At 38.2% G+C, this 24188-nt stretch overlaps 1 protein-coding gene across 1 annotated transcript; it reads left to right on the plus strand.

The window, feature by feature from the left end:
* The first annotated feature begins 10323 nt into the window (after positions 1–10323).
* LOC120448707 (protein scylla) lies at positions 10324–14112 on the plus strand. Its single transcript, XM_039630866.2, has 2 exons — positions 10324–11008; positions 11806–14112. The coding sequence occupies exons 1-2, from the start codon at positions 10939–10941 to the stop codon at positions 12615–12617; spliced, it is 882 nt and encodes a 293-aa protein (XP_039486800.1). The 5' UTR covers positions 10324–10938; the 3' UTR covers positions 12618–14112.
* Positions 14113–24188: the final 10076 nt, after the last annotated feature.

The raw sequence follows: 24188 nt of genomic DNA on the forward strand, positions 1-24188 counted from the left end.
TTACAGCTTACCAACATATTTAGTATAATTAAATAATAGTTGAATTCTTCGTTTTTGTTACTTTGAACGCAACTGTAGTTCTTCGCACTATACACATATAGTATATGCACAAAATCAGTCAGACGATTTGTCGTCGGCGAAGTGAGTTCACCTGGGGCTAGATAAGTTTGCTGGGGGGAGGTAATGGAACCACCTCAGCGAGGTACAGAAAGAGGTAGCGATAGAGGTAGAGATAGAGAGAGAGAGAGGGAGAGTGGGGCTCTTTGGGTCAATACTGGTTGCGAAAACTGTTGACTGATACTTAGACGGTCGCAAATTGCCTTGTTTTCGTTATCGCTGTTGCTTTTGCTGTTGCTTTTGCTATTGCTATCGTATTTAACATCTGGTAGACAAACAGGCGACGGAACGACCTCCATGGAGAACCGATTCCAAGTTATAGGCTAACAAAGGTTGTAGTACCGCTACGTTACAGAATCGTCGTAATATAATCAATGCATTTCATCATTTAGCTGGGTATTTCTGCTAGAATTAAACTTTCTTAACGAATTCGCCACAGTTACAGATACAGTTACAGATACAGATACAGTTACAGTTACAGATACAGATACAGATACAGATACAGATACAGATACAGATACAGATACAGATACAGATACAGATACAGATACAGATACAGATACAGATACAGATACAGATACAGATACAGATACAGATACAGATACAGATACAGATACAGATACAGATACAGATACAGTTATAGTTACAGATACATTTACTTATTACCATAAATAAATCTAGAAATGCATTATTCCATTTCGTAACGCTTTGGTGGGTTAACAAAAAAATGGGATTGACATGATTTAAGGGAGAAGGAATGCCCGTATATTAGTGATCCTATCTGACTTTTCCCGAACTTTGTGATCGATGTCAAAACACGGCGACCTCAACGAGCGTCGAGTAACAGCGGGTGATTTTGGGAAAACCCAACCATTAACTCATTGTGGAAAATTCGAGGATCATTTCGAGGCACTTTAGGGTCTGCTCTTCTCATCGCAGGTATAGCGCAGACATTCGGGGGCTAGGAAAACCAGAACCTGATGAGATCCTCGCATCAGGTATAGAGTTGTGATGGACAGGACGGGAAGGGCGGCACAGGGGCAGGGGGCGTGGCAGGCGGTCCGCACTTTGGGCTGATGAAATCATTTAGGCAAATAGAAATCATTTAGGAAATAGAAACCATTTGGATACAGAAAGCATTTGGAAATCTTCAAAACGACTGTCTGTCGCCTGGAATCATTTCCATTTCGCAACGCTCTGCATAAATTACGCTCATCAAAAGTTCGAGTCGTGTGACACTTTATACTGTTTCCATTTGTTGTTATGCTAAATCTATTCAAGTCTTAATTTAATTTAATTGATTTAGTGCGACTAAATGAACCGGGAAGCGGATTGCACCATGTTCTATTTTTGGTTATTGCACAAAATCAATCGACTCCTGACCTCGACAAACAGGGACTTCTTGAGCGCTACCTGCACTGAAAAAAAAAATAGTTCATATATGAGATAGATATTATTATGTTCATTACAGTTCAACAAGTTCTTTTTTCAACTCATTTCACTATCAATTTAACTAAAGTTACATACAGCATTTTGACTCCCACGTTCACAAAGTTCTTTATGTTGATTTATGATTTTTCTTAATTTTTCTTAGCATGTCAAACGATTATTTCCTTTGTGTAGTGTAGCAGAAGGATAAGGACTTCGAGTTCAGGACTAAAACTCAGACACAGCCAACTTTTGACCTTCGCAGCACACGCAATTTCAGGGGTGATTAGCGCTCAGATGTTGGGCACATGGCACCTACCCCCTCCCGAGTTTCCCTCTTCCCATTTCCCACACCCATTTCCCTTTAGCTATATTCCTCTAAACTCATTCCCATTCCCATTGCCAGTCGAGAGTTGATTCCATGGCTAGACGAAGGGCAGGGGGGAAGGGGCAGGGTCAGAGTTGAGTGCTAAATTGATAAATTGCCTTGATTGGAAAGGAAGTTGCGAGTTGCTTGGGGTTGCATTGTTTTCCCCTCGCTTTCCTGCTCTACGGCTCTGTGTTTTCTTTTTTTTACGGTCTCCATTTCCCGTAGAGCTCCAGCTGGGCGGCCATTAAAGAGTACGAGTCTAGTCGAGTCGAGTCGATTTGAGTCACATCCCTAATTGTGAAAGAGGGTCCAGCTAAGCCATCGTTTCCTTAATCTCTGTTTATAATCAACTTGAACTTGGAAGGTTACACGTCAGTGGTTTTTTTTAATCCCATTTGTTGCTTCCAGACGTAATACTTTGTCCATATATACGTATGTAATGTTTTTTGGATAGATAGTTGCTATATGTGTGTTTTTTCCCTACTTATGGCTCACCTGACATTAGTCACCTCTTCATTATCAAAATCGATCATTCGAGCTTTTTTACCAGTCTTCTTTCTTTCTTTAGGGCAATAAAAACTGACACACTCATTCAGTTAAAATTTGATTTGATTTGCTTGATAACAAGTAAGTATTTGCTAATTTTAGAAAGTATCAAGTGCTCTTTTTACTGCACACATAATCACAATGCATTGAAATGGGTTAGGGATTTGCATAATGGCATGGGGGCGGTCATCAAATTCCCAGCTGGATCTTGACATTGTTGATGGAATCAGCCATGGCACTCTGATTATATAAACTGCCGCTCTTTATCTGCTCCATTGTTGCAGGTCTCACATGACAGGTGTGTCATAGTCAGAATCCAATCCAAGCCCCATTCCAAGCCATACATACATACATACATTCATTCATACATATGTAATGCTCTAAACAACGTTCCACCATCATCATCATCATCATCATCATCGTATCAACTGTGTGTATCAAATTTTTGCATAGTTTTCCATGGAACTAATCCACGTTCATCAACCGAAAGAGGTGAAAAACGGGGGGGAGGGCGGTGGAAAACTAGGAAAACGTTGGGATGAATGGCGGAAAAACAAAGGGGTTTGGGGGTGGGGGTGGTGGATACCTGCCACCCAGAACACATGTACATGTCCAGTAATTTCATCATTTCTACGTTTTCTCCAATTTCATGAAACTTTACGTAGTCGTCAAAAAAAAAAAATAAAGTTAAACATGAAATAGAGAGGCAGAGTGGCAGAAAGAGAAAGAGAGAGAGGTGATACAAAAAGAAGAAAAGAAAAAAAAAGAAAAGAAAAAGAACTCGAACCCGTTGCCAAGCAGAAAATGAACTATTGATGGAAAAAAAAGCTGACGGCGAATGCACAACACAGGCAAAAGGCACAAAAGATACAAAAGATACATGGCATGACTTTGTAGCAGATACAAATACGGGCCACCTTCTCTAACCCAAAAATTTCCGAGGGCTTCAGTTACGGCAAAAGTGTTCTTTCACGTTTTATATCCACTAAAATACATACATACATATGTAGATATAAATAGGCAAACTAAAATATGAAGCATTGTAGTTAATGAAGTGCACGTTGTATCTTCATTTAAGGTAGCTTTCATGCCAGCTTAAGTATCTGTTAGATAGTTTAAGTATCTGTTAGATATCCGTTTTCATCACTGGCTGTATTTGAATTTATTTTCATAATAGCTATTAATTACAAATGAACGAACATGTTGGTATCTCCCACTGCAAAGTCACACAATTATCTCCTTCATTATGCACACGCTTAATAAATTTACAGATAACAAGTTCTCCATTCTGCAGGTTAAGGATTTGAGAAAAGTACATATCTTTAAGATGCAGCCTAGGCAGTTTCACCTGTGTGGGTGCACGTACGTACATACGTACGTGTGTACGTGTGGGTGCATCTGTGTGCAGAATAAAACAGATGATTGCCCATAAGCAAAACGAACAACAACAAAGGCCGGCCGGGCTCCAAAGTGCTATCTCTCTCTCTCTCTCTCGCTCTCTCTCTTTCTCTCTCTCGCTTTTTGGGGGCCCTCTCTTCGCTCTGTTGCAGCGGCGAAAGAAAAAATAAATAAATAAATAACCAGCTAAAAAATAAAAGAAGAGAAAGACCAACAACAACAAGCAAACAGCAACACAAACACTTACTGCACACACTCATATACACACACTCGCACACACCAATACTTGCGCACACACACAGTGGGGCACAAATGGGAAAGATATGAAAATGAAACGTTGCCGTTGAGCAACTTGATTCCAATGGACGCGGCTCACTCAGTGAGTGAAAATTGGCAACGGCGCACAAGAGCCGTGTGTGCAGGCAATAAGAAAAAACCAACAACAACAACGGCCACAAACAACACGGCAGCAGAAGCAGCAGCAGCAGCGGCGGCGGCAACAGCAACAACAACAGTAACAGCTGAGGCAGCAACAAAACCCTAGGCATAATACATATACTTACTTACCTAGCCACCTAGCTGTATCCCAAGATATATATGTGACTATCTATCCAACTTGCCACATACATAGTTGCACACAAACAGCGGGCGCCAAATAAATAGGCGCTACCCTGTTTAAACAATGGCAGTCAATAGAAATAGAATAGGTTCTTTTGTAGAACACTTTTACTTAGTTGCAAATGCATAAAATTATAGTTTTATATTCAAATCTCTATATTTACAGGGTATATTAACTTTAGATGCATTAAACTTAGATTTATCACTTTTCTAATTAAGCTGTTTTCGCAAACCAATAGTCAAAACAACTGACTAACTAAACAAGTTAGTCTCTTTATTAACAAACACGCTAAATATTCAATAACAATCGCCCAAAGGTTGTTCCACTTGCTACCCCGTAAAAAGTTAAGGAACGATTAGAAGTATCTGCAATCAGTCGTTCTGCATTATTTTTGGATTCCTATATGTACATACATATGTTTGTATCTATAATTTTAAAATAAAGTGCCATGCACCGATAGAGTTTTTAATCAAGAAAGGTTAACCACCCATGATATCCGTTGACCGATAATGGTTACTATCCCAAAAAACAAACCTGTGATTGTGAACCTTAGATTTACTGACATCGCTATAAAGTTTATTAACTTGATATGAAAGTTTGGGATCGTAATGCTTAATATTGGAAAGTGGAGAATCTTTTTTTATGGAACATAATAAATAAACACAAAAAAACCAAATTGCAATTACATAAATAAACTGTTTTTAAACTTTAACTTTAATTAGTTATAAAAAATAAATAACCTTTATAATTTTTAGTGCATTTACAACCAAGCAAAGTTGAAAAGTTAAGCTCATAGGCCGGATTTGATCATTATCAATATTATTTTGGCCCCCTTTGTACTGCTGCATGTATGTATGTGTGTCTTTGCCGGTGTGTGCGTATGTTTTTGGGGGGCGCGTTGACTGCGCGAAACGAGTTGGAAAATCAAGATATACATATACGCACATACATACATACGTACTTACGTACGAATACATGCCTGTTTGTATGTAATTTACTGGCTGCGCTTGGAGCTGCGCTGCCCGCAGCGACGTCGGCAGAAGGCAGCGGCTGATTTTGTGTACACAATGCAAAATACACATACAGTTGCACATAGTGGTGGAGCTGTTTGGGTGCGGGGGTAGTGGGAGGCTCGGCTCAGAAACATATGATGAGCGAAACAGCTGCAAACTCAAAGAAAGAGAGCCAGTAAAATTACTGCAAGTTTTGAGCAGAGGCAGAGAGAGAGAGAGAGAGAGAGAGCAGTACAATAAATGCAAGTAAAACAGCCAAGTGATTTAGCAAACCATTAATTATCGTTGAGTGCATTCAGAAATGCAGCTAAAACTATAGTTATGGTACTTTTCAGCAGGAAAAGCCAATAAGAGAGCCTGTGCCAGTTAACTTGTTTCGCCAACCAGCTGTGAGCGAAAGAGAGACGCTGCTGCATCAGCTGTGAAAGAAATAAATGAGTGAAAGTGTACTCTTTTTAAGAGAACTCAAGAGCGCCACTTACATGTGCAACACTCTTGAGTGGTTTACATAAACCAAAAGAGCGCACGAACGTATGTTCTGTTTAACTCAAATTTAAGCTAAAGAGAATTTGAGACGAAATGTATTACAAAATACAGATTATTTAAAGCAGTAATGAAAAGTAGCGAGAGAATGGAATCTCATTTGGCACATAAATAAATAATAAATAGGCGACTTATTTGCATAGTTACATTTTCCGAGGCGAAATATAAAGTAAAGAGAAAACTTCTGGCCAGTTTTCTGCTGCGAATTCGAATTCGTTTGCATAAATCAATTATGCATCTGTGGGACACTTTTGTCCGCAGACATCTCAATTCAATTGAAATCTAATTTGTGCTCTAATTTTAGGCATTTTCTTTCCCCGAAGACAAGCTGCCAAAGCATTTTCGTTTTCCTTGCGGAAAATTGTCACACTCCATCTCGTTCGCACTCGCGCGTTCAGTTGGTCACGTCGCCGGTGCAAAGGAAACTCTGGCCGCTAGATGGCGCCACGCACACCGTTTTGTATCTCGTTTTTCGGTTTTCGTTAAGCAGAAAAATTCATTTTGCACTTTTCAGTTGAGAATTCAAGGCAATGAAAGGGGATATTAACTATTTTATCAAAAAGGAGACTAATACTAAAAATAAACCTGGAATTAAACTGCTGATTATATAAAAATATATTCATATTTATATTAATTTAAAATAATGAAATAAAATTCATTTTTATTTACTTTTTATCAACATTTCCGACCACGTCAGCGTTTTTTATCTGCAAATCGCGAATGATTTTCGCTTTTCAATTGCAAATCGCCGTTATCGCAGTGGATCGATCAAACACCTTTATCAAATTAGCTTATCGCCATTTGTTTCCCATTTCCATTTGGCTGTCATAAATTACTTGCCAAATTCCTTGGCATTAACTTTGCCCGACAGCCCGGAAACCCATCTATCTATCTACATACATATTTATCTGTATATCTTTATATCTGTACCTAAAACTGAATCTGAATCTGAGTCTGAAGACTTTGCTGGCACAATGAACTTCCCGAATTTCTGCTCGTCATAACTTTTCTACTTCTACTTGTATGTAGCTATTTTTCTAGAGCATTCCGCGAAAGTTGATCTCCCTGCGATGGATAAATGGATAATTTGCCTTTGCCCAGCGCTTCATGTTTTCCTCTTCTGTTTTTCACCTGCTCGTTTCGGGGAAACATTTTCGCAAAGCCTCCCCCACCAAAAAAAATCCAAAAAAAAAAGAGAAAAAAATGAAAACAAGCAGAAAGAAAAATCAACTTGTTCTTGATAATTTTCTTTGGGTTCTGCACACGTTCAACGATTTTCCCCGCACTTCCATCTCTTATTTTTTTAATGAAAATTTATGCATACATATGTATGTACATTGTATGGGTGTATGGGTGTGTGTGTGTGCCGGTGTGAAAATGTGTTGTGTTTAGTAAAACTAATTTAAATTTACAAATTGCCTTCGAGGGGGCCACAAGAGCGAAAGCCAAAGCCAAAGCGTAAACTTTGTGAAAATTGCTTTCCCGGAAAAGCGGAGAACACACCGAGGGAAAGCTCTCTATATGTATATGCGCTATATGGCTGTCATGTATCGCAAAGTCACAAAGGCAACAGTTGGGAAAGTGGATTTCAATCTCACACTTGATTGATTTACCTAGCGAATTTTGTTCAAATTTAAATTTGCTGCATTAAACTCGCTTGTTTATTGTTTATGCATAATGATGAAAATAAATTGCAATTGAGTAACAATTGAGATACAAATTTGATTACATTTTCCGAAGTTCTATCTATCTACTACCAACTTTTTTGTTGAAATTATGGAAATGGCCAACCAGCAGGCGTCACCAGCTATCTATTAGCCAAAAAAATAAGCAAGCATATGCCCTATAAGCCAATTTATACCCGTATATATCTGTGTGTTGGCCATAAATTTCGCTGATCATTAACCCCTCGCAAAGTCGTCTGTTGGCCGACCTGAATCACAGCTCTTTGTTGTTTATTTTCGAGATACAATTTGTGTGTTTCTAATCAGGCCGTGCCACGCCCCAATAGAGTTGCTGCTGGGCGGCTGTGGGTCGCATTTCAAAGATTGCGAAATTTCAAAGAGTGCTCAGGTTTATCAATGAAATCCTTTTCCATTTCAGAATCAGTTGAGTTCACCTTGCAATGTGGCAAAGTCAGGGGCCAAGAGTCAAACAAAAGAAGTTCTCGTTTCAATTCATTTATTATCTGACAAAACACATCTACATAAAGCTAATGTGGCACGAAAGATATCCCAAAGATACAGATACAGATACAGATACAAATCCACATGCGTGCTTCATGGAATTTCATTTCAATATGAAAGAAATTTGATTTTATTTATTTGAGCCAGCATCACAAGAAGACAAGTTGGATTTCTGCTTTTCTTCCTTAGTTCTTTTTTTTCGGGGGGGCAAGGCATTCATGAGATACATTTCAATCTTTCGTTTTCAATCTACGTGCAGCATTTTCAGCTTTGGTCAGCAAACAACAATGCCGGGCAAAGGCGAAGGAAAAAAAAAATAACCATCAAGATGAAGATGGCAGGAAAATGCATTCAATTGAAAGGAACGTTAAGGAAAGGAAAGGACACACAGCCATGGATCATGATATGAATATGAAATTATCCCCACATCCAACATACAACATTCAACATCACACATCGCACATTTTCATTTGCTGATGAAATTCTCGGGCTTGGGTCCATGAATTCATAAGAACAGGTCCTCAAAATAATCGACTGTGCGAGTTTCATATCAAAGAGCGAGCATTAAATTGAAATTATGATGAAATTCGTCACCGAATCGGCAGAGGATATTTATAGATTTATCCCATTACTTTTGGGGGAAAATGAAAGTTCCTGGAATATGATTTTATGTACGGAAAATTTGCATATTCCTAGTGGCAAAAAGGAATGTAGAATTTCTAGTGAATACAAGAAAGAAAGTCATTTAAAGTGTCATTACAAAATGTAATGAAATGTTTCACATTCAGCTTTATCAATAAAATCACAGAGATTAGATAGGCGATTTTGTAAAACATACAAGGAAACAAAGACAGCAATCAGGAAATATATTATTACTCATTTATTATTGTGCTAATAAACAAAGTGTTGAATTATATTTTGTATCTCAAAGATGCATTTGTGAGACTTATTTCTTGAGTTTTACCAGAGTTGTAAGAAATACATATAGCTATAATATTTTCACATAAAATAATAAATAAATAAATAAAATTAAATGTAAATTTTTTCGATAGATGTAAAGAAAATTAATGAATAATAGTGGCCTGATATTTTTCACCTAACCCACAAATGAAGGCTCGTTTTTCAAATAAATAAGCAGTTTTATTAAACCAGATAAGAATAGTTTTATTGAACACATTTTGTGTATAAAAATAGCATTTTAATGATATTAAACTGTTAAACATATATTTTTTACGAATAACCATAAAAACGGGCGCAGAATATTTAACTGAATCCACATCCGAGTACGTAGCATATGAGAAACTAAAGGGAAATTCACACTGGCAGCCCTTTTATTAAATATTTAATGGAAGTAACGTTTGCACAAAAACTTTGATTTAATATTCCTCATAGGGATTTTCCTGCGACTTGATGGGTTTTCCTCTCGAGATTTACTTTTTGGTTGCTTGGCTGCTTGGTTGCCGAAGCGGCGAGCGATGTAAAATTTGCATTCGCCCCGCATCCGTGGAAAAGGCGAAAAGGAAATTCTGAAGATACATTCGTATCTTGTAGCTCTGGTATCTCTCGTATCGTTTCGTATCTTTTTTGCGGCCTGGCAACAGCCGCTATTTGCAGCATGTTGCAACTTGCAACTGAGTTTTCGTTTTCGGAGTGGAAAATTTTTTTAGCCTGCCTGCCACGCTGCCGGCGTCGCAGTCGCCGTCAACGACGGCAGAGCCAGTAATATGAATATGCCGGGGTGGCTTTTTGTTGTTGCCCTCCCCTCTTTATTTTTTTTTTTTCTCATTTCATTTCGTTCCATTGCATTTGTAGTTGTTGTTACTTTATTCGTTTCCTTGCGGGAGAACATTTCCAATTTTCATCCTTTTCGTGGTTTTCTCCCAATTCGGGATTTTCTTTTCCTCTTTTCGCGTCACGTACGCCGTTGTATCCCTCTCTGTTGCGCTCTTTCGCCGGCCGGGTTGTAGGTGCGCATGAGCGAGATGGCGAGTGAAACAGCTGTGCGAAGAGCTAAACAGCAAAAGAGAGCGACGCTCTCACAAGCGACGTCGACGCCGACGGCGACAGCGGACCGCCGAGGAGTATAAAAGGCGGCGCGCCGGCAGAGAAACTCATAGTAGCTTCGAAAAAAACACTGAACACAGTAAACAAGAAAACAGACTCTCGCAGCCAGAAAATCAAATGAAGCAGCAGCAGCAAAAACGTGCATAGCCAGACTTTTTCCACTGCTTAAATATTATACAAAATCCAAGAAACGAAATTCAATCATTCAACACTGTTTCACGAAGAATTCTATGCTACTGACGTTATATTTTTAAACTAAACTAAACATTAAAAATTTGCCATCAAACAAATGCAACGGACCAACGCCATTTAAGTGATACAACAAAACAAATAAAAGTTTAAACAACATAAGTGCTGTGATTTCCACTACAAAACAACAACAAGCAACCAACCAACCAACCAACAAAACCAACCAACCAACAACAAATGTTAATTTAAACTGCAACCAGAACGGAAAGAGGAAGAATTAAAGCAATCAGCAAGAAAACAAACAGCAAATTGTGATAAATTAAATAAGCTTAATTAAATTGTAAAAGTGATATACAAAGAAAGGCGTCGAAAGCCGTCGGAAAATTGCAAGCGAGCTAGCGAACGAACGAACGACTTTCGATTCGATTCGACTTTCCAAGCCAACAAAAAACACACAGAAAACCGATGAAAATGGATGTTATTGCTCGGGAACAAATCATCTACGGTAGCCTGCAAGGATCAAACAAAAATAAAGGTAAGTTCATCCAAAATTCGAAGAGCAATACGTGTCTTTGTCTATAGGGAAGAATCGCGAAGGTTCCAGAAAGATCTTAAAATTTTAAAACTTGTGCTTCTCAAAATGCAGTCCACATTTTTTAATTGAATATATCAAGCTTCTTTTTAAATATTTTATTATTTTCTTGAACTTGTGTAAGAAAAAACAAAGAGAGAAACAACAATTGCTTTGCAAAGCTCCTTGAAATTTCATCAGCAATTAACTTTGTAATTTACATTTACACAAAAAAATGCATAAAAAATCAATTTGCAATTACAAAAAGGAAAAATGTCATAAAAAATCATGTTAAATTGTTCGTCACGTACGCAAATTGTAGCAACAACAAAAAACTCCCAGCAGCAATAAAAAAGAAAAAAATGATTTTTTCATTTTCTTTTGGGCTCTCTCTCTCTTTGGCCCTCCGTCTTTTCACCGTTGCCTTTGCCCATCGCTTCACGTTTGCGTGCTGCGCTTTCAACTGTCGTTCGCTGTTGCCAAGCGGCTGTTGCTCATTGCCTAGTTGTTTGTTTTTGGCTTCCGTTTCGTTATTTCTCCCTTTTCTTTTGTTTTTTTGTTAGTTTTTTACCAGATGTAGCAATAGAATTTAAGAGGTGTCTTAAGACGTGCGAACGAAACGCATTCGTTACTACGTGAAATTAGTTTGTACACAGTTACCTCAGAAGATATAGTAACAAAGAGTTAGAAAATAATTAAGCTCATGTATTTGGCAAACATTTTACTTATCAAACATTTTCGCTTCTTCTTAATCATTCCAGATTGGACCAGCAGACTGCCACCGCCGTCGGCATACACTCTGGACCTGATGTCCAAGAAGGCCAAGACAACTGGGGCCAGCAGCAATGGCAGCAATGCTACCGCCACATCCACAACCACATCCACAACCGCATCCACAACCACAACCACATCCACATCCAGCAGTATTAAGCACAAGCAGCCGGCGGGCAGCAGCAACAACAATGTTGGCCAAAGTCAGAGCAAGAAGACAAAGCCCAGCGGCAGCTACAATAGCAATAGCAACTACTACTACTACGCTGCTGACGAGGAGGAGGAGGTGGGCGGTAGCAATGATAGCTCCTCGCCGATGAGCAACTACGATAAGAAGGCCGTCGAGGAGCTGTCCCTGCGACTGCTCGACGAACTGAGGGCGGCCAAGTCGCGTCATTTGACCTGTACGGAAGTGTCGCTACCCTGTGATCTCACGCCGAGCGTGGCCCGCGAAATTATACGCGTGTCGGAGAAGGAGCCTCGCGGCATACGCGGCTGCACCATCTACATTGAGTTCGAGGATGAGCCGAAGAATTCGCGTCGCATTGCCTCGATCAAGGTCGATCCGGATACGGTGTCCACATTCGAGGTGTATCTAACCCTTCGTCAGGATCATCGCGGCTGGACGTCGCTGTTGCCGCAGTTCATGAAGAGTTTGGCCCGCACGATCACCATCAGTCCGGAGTATACGATCACCAAGAACAAGTTGTATTCCGCTGATGGTTTGGGTGCACGCAGGAGCTATAGCTTCGGCAGCCACGCCCACAGTCCCAGTGCGGCCATCGCCACGCCCACCAACTAATGGTGATCAGCAAGATCTGTCAGATATGCATATATCTTCTCGCATATATGTGTCTGCGCGAAACAAAAAGCAAAAAAACACCACCCCTGTGATGATCGAGAGCAGTAGTTTGTTGCAATTGAAGTGCAACAACGAAGCAAGTATTCGAAGCCACCCCACCTACACCACACACACACTCACACACATACACCTTTAATACACACACACACACACATAAACACACAAACACACATTAGGGTACGCCAACCACACTCTCATACTAATACTATATATGCGGACCGTAAGGACCGATTTTTGTAATTGTGACTCTCACCACCATTTTACTTAGATGCGTAGTGCTATAACAAATAACTAGAGTTTTAAGTTGTTTCTCCTTTTTCAAAAACGCAAAAGCAAGAAAAACAAAAGGCGACAGGAGCGAAAAGAAAAGTAAAGAAAAACCAACATGAAATTCAAAGACGGCAGCCCCACGAATCAATCCCAGAATCATATTTCTGGGGCCTTCGCTTTGGGGCTCGCCGGTCGACAACTCATGAATATGTGATACTGTTTAAGATGCTAAGAGTTTTCTGCCGGATGCACCAAAATCCGGCAAAAGACGTTGATAAAATTACACATAACACAAACACACACCACACAAACACACCACACAAACACACCACACACCCCATACACAAGAAAAACCACAATACAAAAGAACAGATTTTTTTTTTTAAATTGTATGCTATATAGTAATAAACAAAGAAACCAACAAAACAAACAAACTTGATCTTGGTAAATTTAAAATTTAACTTTAAAACTGAGAGAGATGATGAGGGCCTCTAACTGTGAATGAGGTAGATGAAGAACACACGCTCCAATTTTAGTTAGACGCAGCTTGCTGCAATAAAAATTTTTTAAATTATTAATTAATATTAATTAAAACCAACAAATTTTAGGATTTTAACAAATTTTTATATATTATTAAATGTATAGCGCGTACTACACAAAATACAACAAAAAAATAAAAACACAAAGAAAATCCACAACAAAAAAATACAAATAAAATTTTAAACTAAAAATGAGAATAAATTAAACTTAAACAAAAAAAAAATCAAGCATAAAATTTAAGGCAATGAATATCTCAGTAAATGTGAAAGCGTAAAAAATTTGTAAAATTTTTTTGTCTGTGTAAAACTCCCAATGCGATATGAAAACAAAAACTTAAATGTAGCAGCAAAAAACAAAAATCAAGAAATCGTCAAATAAAATGTGAAAATTTAATTAAATGCAATGCGATATAATTTGTAAAAATTACAATTAACGTAATGAGGAAAACTTAATGTTCTCACAAATACATTAACACACCATTCACACATCCACACCAACATACAAAAACACACACACGAAAGTATCTATTACCAGCAAAAAGTATCTATCAAATCGAAAAAAATACCTATTTATTACAAAAAGAGAGAGAAAGAAAGAAATAAACAAGCAAAATACGAAAAAAATACATGTATTAATTTTTTATTATTAAAAAAGCAAAAGCGAAAACAAAAATATATTGTATTTAATGTTAAGTTTTTTTATTGCGTAAAAACAACAAAATAATTGTGAGAAATTTGTAACCAAAACAAAACAAAACAACAACAAAAAAAAAACCAACAAAAGCAAAAACATTTTGTGAAAAAAAAATCATACCACACATACAGAGCGAAAAACAAAGGCAAAAAAAATTACAAAAATAAAAGCATATAATTTTTCCTGCGCTAGCGGAAAATAATTGTGGAAAAAATTAAAACAAAACGGCTTTCTTTTCTGCCAGCACTGCTGCATCCCAGGGGCGCTCCAAAGGGGCGATGGGGCCAAGGGGGTGTGGGGGAGGGAGGGGCAGGGGCGGTTCAGCTTGTTGCGGGTGCAACTTTCTTTCAGCAGCCACCGAACCAGTGAAAAGCGGCAACGCCGCTCGCCGCACAACCCGTTACTGCCACGGCCATGGCAACTGCACTGCGAGAAACGGAGCTCTACCCAGGCATTACTTAGCAATAACCATACGGCTCAGTTATACACTGGAAGAAACCGAACGCACTGGAGAGGGAAACACGTTCAACAAACCCATTAGCAACTGAAAATATATCAATTATTGTTGGTTTTCCATTCTAATCTAAATTATATCTGTATATTTTAACCTTTTGTTTTAAACTGAATAATACTGAATGAACTGAATCAATTAATGTTAGTTTTTCATTTTAATCTAAATTATATCTGTATATTATTACCTTTCGTTTTAAACTCATTAAATTTAATAAACAAATAAATAATAATTCTTATTCTTAAAGTTTAAAATAATTTGCTGGCTAGTTCAATTTCCATAGATCCATGTATACTTGCAACATTGGAATAGGAAAAGAATAAACTTTGAAAATAAGCGCTGGGTTCATCTAGTTTCTTCGAGTGCACAGCTGCAGTAGTTACACAAACGGCAACAATCGCTGCCTCGCGATCAGCAGGGGAAGACAATTGGGCAACCAGTTTGGGCTAGGCTTACAACTTGTTGTTGTTGGTGGGCTGCGATGGGTACTATGAACTTGGCTGAAAAGCGGCAACGCTGCAATTGGCCAAACTGGCTGAGTTTACCAACCAGAAGTGCAGCAATATGAATAAATCTCAAAGACTTACGCTTCGCTTGAGTATAATCGGCTATAAAAGTAATCTTTAAAGGTCAAAACCTTTTTAAGAGGTTTTTTGTAAGAAGCAAACAAGTCCATAGTAAAGTGTGTATGCAAGAATAACTTTTTTTATATATTTAACTATATTTCCTTGAAAATAAAGGCTTAATCCTTGAACTATAATATAAGTACATACATACATACAAGATACAAATCTACTTAGATGTATATGTATTTGGTACTAGGTTCTTTAATTAATAATATGTACACTTTAAATGTTTACCTGACATGCAATTTATATATGGTGCATGTAATATATGTAATATATTTTTAATAAATAAACAAACTGTGATTAGCAAAACAAGTGCAGGGCTTCTCAAAAAGACGTCCCTTTGAAATACCATTTTAATTTGTATCTCAAAGATACTTCGCAACTCGCCTACCTCAATGAAAGTGATTTTCGCCTAATTCGCATGCAAAGTGTAATTGCGGCAAGACGTGTGCCATATTTTGCCAGAACATCGAGTGTAGAAAGTCATTTAGAATGCTGTCATTCTTCTTGTTATGGCGAACATCTAGCATCCACCTCAAGTCATTACCAAAAACGAAAAGGAAAGCGGTCCAGGGGGCAAAACCGCCAAGCATTTGACAATATTTTCTTTTATTTTTTTTGGTTTTTTTTGGACCCATCGCAATATTCGGTCATTTCCGAGAATAGAAAACCGAAATGAAAAGGGTGCAAGTGTACGCGCGAACCGTTGACAACAATATTTGAATAAACAACACTCAGTCTACGTACATAGATCGTATGGGAACGCAGAGATATACATAGGTATATATAGTATATAGTATAGAGCATATAGTATAGAGTTGTACGTGTTGGTCGAAATGTACGCGGTGCGGTTATTGTGGGGTTTGATGGGGCGAAACTACAATCAGTTCCAATTAGATGCGAAAATAGAATTCAATTGTCACGTCATAAAAGATTTAATTGAATCAATTTCACGTCACAATTCGTTCGCATTTTTTTTTGTTTTTTTTTTTTTCGGCTACATTTCGTTATATTTTTAAGTGAGTTTCGCATATTTTTATACATTTTTTCGTATTTTTATACGATTTTTGAACCTACGAGACTCTGGTGCGCGTCTTTTGTTTTTCCGCCGAGTCCGAGATGCGAGATTCTCAAGGCAATTTAATGATGTCTCATGACGCGACTCTGGCGCTGATAATTTCCTTGACTTTGTAATTTATTGGTGTTTTTAAAAATATTTTCGAGTGTGTGCTAGTGCGGCCTACTACTAAAGATAGTTTTCGCATTCACGACAACACGTTTCGATTATGGACCACACGCGTTTCCCAAAATTCCAAGTTTACCACATTTTCGCTGCGTGTTTTCCCATAGTTTCGTTTTTTATCTAGTTTTTTTTGTGTAAGGTTCTTAAGCTTAGAATCCAGAACATCTAGCACACCTGCACGGTATTCCCCACAAAAAATTCCGAACTTTAAGACGATGTCTGTCTTTGCCTATTTGCTGTACTATTTAACTTAACTTATTGTTTGCTTCAGGCTTTGTTTTAAATTTCTCCTCCTTTTTCCCCGCTCGCTGTTTTCCCAACGCGTTCCATTCTAAACTGAATAAATAGATTGGTGTGTCACTTTTGTCAACAATTTGCATGCATATTCTCCAATGCGGAATTTCTGTTATTGAAGCACACAAATGTATCTATATTTGTAGACATTAAGAGAACAAAAGTGGCAGCAAATAAAAATGAAAACAACAAAAAAAAAAAAAATGGCTCGAAACACAAAAAAGATGGCAAATATTTGGTCAAGTCCTCTGGTTTTTGTTTTTGAACAATTCCGCTCTTGGAACTACACATCCCACATTTGTTGGCTAATTAATCTAAGTTTTTTCCTCAAGCTTTTTCTTTCTTTAATTTTTTTGGAATTTCTGGTCATGGAAAGTCTGCAGCTTTATTGGATCTTTGGCACGTGTGTTACCCCATCCAAAAACCAAAAATCGGTTCGATTCAAGAGAGATTTGCGCAGTCTAAGTTTTTTGGATTTGTCACATCAACTGCGGTCGTAGGTGGACTCGTTTTGGACGTGTTCATTACTATTTTTTCAGCGGCACGTGGCTAAGAGAAATTTTCGATCGTTGTCCGGGGTCTTAGAAAATGGGAATATGTTCTTGCTGTCAGAAAATCCATAAAAAAAAAAACACAAAATAGTATTGAAAATGTGTGTTAATAATTAATTTCCTTAAAGCGTCGTTCTGGCTTTGCTCAGGGTGAAAATTGAAAAAGCTTTTTTAAGAACTGGCGTATATTTGAACATTTTGAAAATACATAGAAGACTAAGAAGACTTCAAATTGGCTTTTTGACATAGCTAATCTGTTTTCTTATACACAAGTGACAGAACAAACACAATCTACTTATATACTTAGAAATTGATCAGAATTACAGCTGTAGTAATCAAAAAACTGAAAGATAGTTCACATATTAAGATATGTATCACATGATCCTTTATTCTTAACATAGGTAAGTAAGAAAATATTCTTCCCTTAATTACCAGCTATTTTCCGCATTTGTGCAAAAACCCAAGCTAAAAGAAAAACCTGCAAGTCCATGCCCACCTGACTTGACCCAATTTAGCTCGAAAAAAAAAAGAAAACCCTAAAACCCCTAATCCGAGACAATTGCACTGGCAATCTTCTCTTATTACTAAACCCCGAATTACAGCCTGCTCCCATATTATAATGCCATCAATTCCATTGTAGTCGATTGTTAGACGCTGCTGTTTTGTTTCCCCTGCCGCCCCTCAAAGTGTCATTATTCCCACAGTGAGCGAAGAGAAAAAACTTGACCCGTCCGTCCGTCCGCCTGTCCGTCCGTTTGTCCGCCCGCTGACAAGCGAGCGGTAAAAGATTTGGGAAAATCGGAAAAACTCTAGGGGGAAAATGTGCCAGAGGGCAAAATCCTCAATTGTCATGTTTCTTGACAATTTGTCTATGGGCAATGGGCAATCACATCAACCGATTCATACCATTCATATGGATTCATACCATACATATGTACATCCCGAGCATCCATCTCGTCTTTGACAGTTTCTATGACCTTCGAATCTTTTCAGCTCTGCTCATTCTTTTCGCCATCGAGGGGTTCGTTTCCCTTCGCCCAGCCTCTTTTCTCTTCTTTGTTGTAAACAGACCGCAAATAGATCTTACAATATATTATTTCGATTGGACACGGCCGCTCCTCAGATTCAGATTCAGATACAGATACAGATTCTTCCTCTTGCTCTCCTATTCCCTCGCACTCGTCACCTCTCTCTGTTACACGCCCTCAACCATTCCAAGCTGCAGAGGAAGATACCTTTGCTTTGCCTGGTGTCCAAGTTCAGTGGGCACCACAAGTGCCGGCGAAATTATAGCAATCTTAATACCAGTTTTGTATTTGCTGGACGTCGATAAATAATGTTTACGAACTATAATTTCAGTTGAGTTGCGGGGCCCTCAAGTTTTTTTAACCTAGCCTAGTCACGACTTTCCACCCTAATGGCGAAAAGTATCTTTCAAGCTAGGAGTATCTTTAGATAGCATGATAGAGATAGTTTTTCATGGAAATGGAACGGCTTATATTACTTTAGAATAACTTATTTAAATATATGTATATATATATATTTTTTAACACAGTACTATTATTTTGGACGCCGCAGTGAGTGTAACAAGTGCCTGTGTGTGTGTGTGTGTGTGTGTGTGTGTGAGTATCTGTGAGGTGTTTGCCTGTTTGCATTACGAATTTTGTTTTTCAATTTGTGGTTTTTGGCCCTCCGCTGTGCTTGTTGCTGTTGTCTATGTATTTGTATCTGTATCTGTGTCTGTGACTCAAATGGTTTTCGGTATCGCTTTAGATTTGGTTGTTTTTCGAAAACTGATAAGCGGCGTTGTTACCAACTGTGAGCCAAACCGTCGACTGTGACAAACAAATGTCGGCCGACGACGAAAGCGGAAATGCGAAACCCGAGCAACAACAGCAAAATTATGAAAACCCAAAACAACAACGGCAGCAAAATAAATGTCAACAGTAATTGTAGCATTTCCAAGGTTTTCACAATATGAATGATAGCTGCACGCACACAATTACATAAACATGTATGGCATATGTAATTACACTGGCAGAAAATCAGCGGGTTTCCATTCCAATCTTTATTAATTCCTATACAATTTGTACATTAAACAGTAATGAAGCTTGTAACACTTTTTGGATGGAAATACAAACTATTGCCGTTGAACCCAGTGACTAAATGCAATCTAAAACAATTTAAAATCACTTTATAAATGTTACAACAACATGCATTTTACATTTTGAACTTGCTTGACTTTTGTTCGCTCTGCATGACTGTGTTCTCGTATTTGTTTGTACACTTTCCATTTGTACCTGGCTTGGCAACAAAGCGACAATCACAAAAGCAGAAGAAGCACCAGCAACAACAGCACAACAACAACAACAGCAACACTAATGAACAGCGAAGGTTTCGTAAATCGAAGCAACAACAATACAGCACTTAAAACAAACAACAAAGGTAAAACACCAGCAGCAACAACAACAGCAGCGGTGTAAAAATTGTGAGTCATCTGCAAGTCGGTGCATTTTATTCCAAGATGTGCACAGACGGGGGCAAAACAATAGTATCATTACGATATATTTACATCATATTATGTGGAATTTTATTTTAAATTAAATTCATCTATTTCTACCTGTTTATTACATAGTTATTAATAAATTTTCAAAGTGCTCAATTGTCTTGTTCATGTTTTGATCTTTTACTTTATATTTTTAAAACTAAACAGGTTACAAAATAAGATTTTTTTAATGAATCCTTCTAGATATACAAATGAAATACCTTCAAGATAAAATAAATTAAGTAAGCTGCTATTATTTTGACCCCGTCTGTGTGCGAGAGTGTGCGTGTTTCGTGTTGCCAGGGGCTCGATTCATTCAATGAGCCAACTCCAGCGACGACGTCAGCAGCAACAACAATGGGAACAATGCATAAACAGCAACAATATCAAGCAACAATAGCAGCAGCAACAACAGCAGCAGCAGCAACAACAACAACAACAGCAACAATTATAACAACACTAACAATAACCATGGGCCACATGTGCAAAAATTGTTTAGCATAGAAACAAAAGATAAACAAGAAGCAAGTGTAGCACAAAAGGAGCGAAGGTAATAACAGTTGAGCTCTGGGAAAGCAGATAAGTGGCAAGAGTAGGAAGAAAAGTCATCAGCGAGGGACTTGTGGAAAATCGAAGTGGAAATGGAGGGGAAGGAAACGAAAGGAGGGACGACTGCGTTCATAGTATGTATGCGAGTACTACTGTACGGTGATTATCAGATTAGAGCGGCCAAAATATCCGTAAGCCCCCTGGAGACCATTTCAACGCTTGGCAAAAATAAACAAATTTCCCGAGAACAAGTATCCGGCAGATACATCTGAATTGCCACGAAGTGGCCACAATGCTGCGGCATTGGATCTTTTTTGTTTTGCAGCAAGAGCAAGTGGAAAGGCAATTATTATGCGAATATTCCGGCAATAAAAAATGTAAATTTTTTTTGTGTGTGCCTGTCTTGCTTTGCTGCTTATCTAGCTGGTGGTGCTCCTATTTCCCCGCCCTCGACTGTCGTTAATCCCCAGAAGATGAGCAAAAAAGATACAAGATACAAGCGGCATGCACTTAAGTACATGCCCGAGGGCCAAAAGCTCAACGCTAATTAAATAATAGCAGAACATTCGTTTTCTTGTCTAAGGTACATTGTATGCGATGTATACGAGTATATTTGTATCTGTGAGATACGCGTTTATCAACAAGAGAAATGCTCAAATTGTATGCGAATTTTTAGTATTCCTTTTCGGTGAGTCGTTTGTTTTCACCATCTTAGTTTTTGTCACAGTTAATATGGGAATGAAAAGAAAAAAAGAGATTCGTGACTGAGGGCAATTTATTTAGAAACTTCCATGGCAAAAACTTAAAACAAAAGTAATTTCTACATATAATAAGATACTTCAGCTCGATTAGATATTCTTCTCTTCATTTCTTTCGCCTTCAATGCGGGAATATCTATTTTCGTTCAAAAAAAAGGGAGGAGATTATCATTCGCACAGTCACACAATTGGTTGTGTGTGGCATATTTGTCTTGTGTACTTACTTTGTAATTAATTATTTACTTATTTACACGTCCCAGCAGATATCGAAACGAGACATCATCTGCATAGAAACCCGTCAGTTCTGTCAGCATCCCGGCTCTTATGATTGTGGATTGTTATCTCGGAACAGGTTCCTTTGTGAGTAATTCGTTTTTTTTGTTTCACGGATAATTTCGCTCTCAGGAAGCATTGACTCGTCTGAGGTCATTCTGGATGTATGAATATATATCAGCTGTACTCGCATTACAATCAGGTTATATCTCCGATCGATGCATTCAGTGGGATAATTACCATGTTCGGTTAAGGAATCATCACAATCCATTTAATTTCTCAAGTTAACATTTAATATATCTGGGACAGCTGGTTAAAATAATATTATTTATTGTTTTAATAAATACTTCAAAAGAATTTCCAATTAACGTTATCTAAATTTAAGTACGCTTATTACTAAAGAGTTGTATGTGTTTCGTGCTTACATCCATTAACAGAAATTAAATGGGTTATATTTCTGTATGATCTTACATATTTCTCAGTACTTGTATAGGTGGTTTAGTTAGCCAGTTAATTAATTCAGAATGAAAACTCATGCTGAACTCGAATTTTCCATTATTAGTGACTTCTAGGAATCCGCTCGAAACAATTTCAGTTTCAATTGCTGAAATTAGTGCTCGAGATCATCTATCGTGACTGAATCACAATTTGAAATCCCTTAGCAACCTTTAGTGTAATACTGTGATATTTAGATGGCGATGGCGATGGCGATGGCATCTTCCCGGGAATTCAGATAGCATTTGCACATTTGCACAGCAACTGCACCACTGCATCAGTGCATCACATTGTGTGCACGCGGCAATCCACCAATGCCGAACCACTGAACCACGCAACCACCGAACCACTCGACCACACTCAATGACTTTATTTTAATTCGAAATTTGCCTCGGATTTTTTTTTTCAGTTTGCCCATTGTGTCTTGGTTTCCATCGGTGAGTTTCAGTTTTTCAGTTCTTCAGTTTTTTAGATGGGCATTAGTCATCCTCAAAGCCACAGTCATCGTCTCCATTCTGCTGTGCAATTTGTCTTTTGTTTTTCCTTTTTTTCTAGTTTTTTTTTTTGTTTTTTATTTTATTTGCAATTTTCATTTCAGCTGCTTAAGTGTTAAGGTTGCCGATTCTTAGGCTTCAACCTGTTGTCGTTTATTGTACTTGACAGCAGCCATCGAAAGGGCAAGCAAACACATATTTCGCAAAGCTCATTAAGTTTGTTTTTTCCTCCGGCTGTTTTCTCTCCCCCCAGACCCCCCACAAAAAAACAAACTCCTCCCCCCAGACTTTTGGATATTCGAACCCGAACTGTGCTAAATTTCGTAATCGAAAGTTGTTTTGATGGCTCGGCTTTTGGGTGAGCAGCGCTTAGTCAATGATATTAAGTAATACTTAGACACGACTGTGTACCGCCAAATGCACAAACATATATATATTCTTTTTTTTTTGTGTTTTTTTCTAAGCTAGTACTGGTACTGGATACTTGGGGTACTCGAGGCCTCATTTGCATGGGCCCGTCCACTTGGAATTGAAATTATATATTCTGAGCCCCCCAGCGAGCGTAAACATTCGCCGCAAGTTGTTTAGTTGTTTATGCAAGCTGCTGTTGGCATTAGTCATACTTTGGCCACTATACAGATACAGATACAGATATAGTCCATATAGATGGAACGAAGTTCCAGTTGCAAAGGTCTACTTATTATACTATCTTCCGATAGCGAGCTCAACAGGGAACTGTTTGAGAAATTCAAGAGGGAATCCAAAACCAGGAAGCCGATTTCAAATAGGAAGCATTGGCGAACAAATACGCGTAGCAGTGAGCATATTTAAGTAGGTAAATATTTATAGGAAAATTGGCACTTGTTTCATAGAGGGCTTAGGAAGTTTAAAAAATATATATTTTAACACAAATAGAAGAAAGGTGACTGTGTAATCTTTGGAGTATTAAATGCATTCTACAGAAAATGCTGAGCCAAATGTTTCTAGTTATTACATTACTCGTGTTTTATAAAAGTTGCTTAGCTATTAAAAAAAATGTTACAATCAACTAGTAATTTAATCTAGATGCACGACCTATCCCATCCATTAACTTGAATTCCCACATCTGCAGCACACAAAATCTACTTAAAGTCGTTACTTTTCGCAATCGCAGCAATCTTAAGTACAATTATATATAAATTTAATTCATCGCGTAATGAGAACTTTTTAAATCGGGCGATGATGTCAGCTGAATTTCAGAGTGAATCTTTTCCTCGTTCATAATTATTTGAAAGCAAATGACTTTCATATATTTGCCATATATGTAAGTATGTTATGCACTCACACCGCCGACTGCCAAGTGCAAAAAATATAGGTCCAGTTGGTCCGTTTTCGTATCAGCAATAGACGCAATTTTGAGGTGTCATGGCCATGATGCGGCTATATCAATTAGCAGCTCCCCTACTTATCACTCGACCAGTTTGCAATGGCTAATGTAGGAGTGAGTTGGTGGGGAAATGTGGGGTGAGAGCGCCAACGGAGTCACATGGCGAACTGCACTAGGGAATGGCCAGTCAACTGAGTGATCGGTGCAAATATTTGCCCAGGCAACTGCAATCGTCTGGTTTTTGGCTTGGGTCAGGTGGAGTGCACTTGGCACGTGTTATCAGTGAATCAGTGAGGTCTG

Source organism: Drosophila santomea, chromosome 3L (genome assembly GCF_016746245.2).
Source record: "Drosophila santomea strain STO CAGO 1482 chromosome 3L, Prin_Dsan_1.1, whole genome shotgun sequence".
Classification (NCBI taxonomy): Eukaryota; Metazoa; Arthropoda; class Insecta; order Diptera; family Drosophilidae; genus Drosophila; species Drosophila santomea.

Excerpts from the sequence above, each read along its gene's own strand:
- LOC120448707 (XM_039630866.2), top strand. The coding sequence starts at position 10,939 with ATGAAAATGGATGTTATTGCTCGGGAACAAATCATCTACGGTAGCCTG. Across the intron at positions 11,009-11,805 it reads AGGATCAAACAAAAATAAAG|ATTGGACCAGCAGACTGCCA; the intron begins GTAAGTTCATCC and ends TAATCATTCCAG.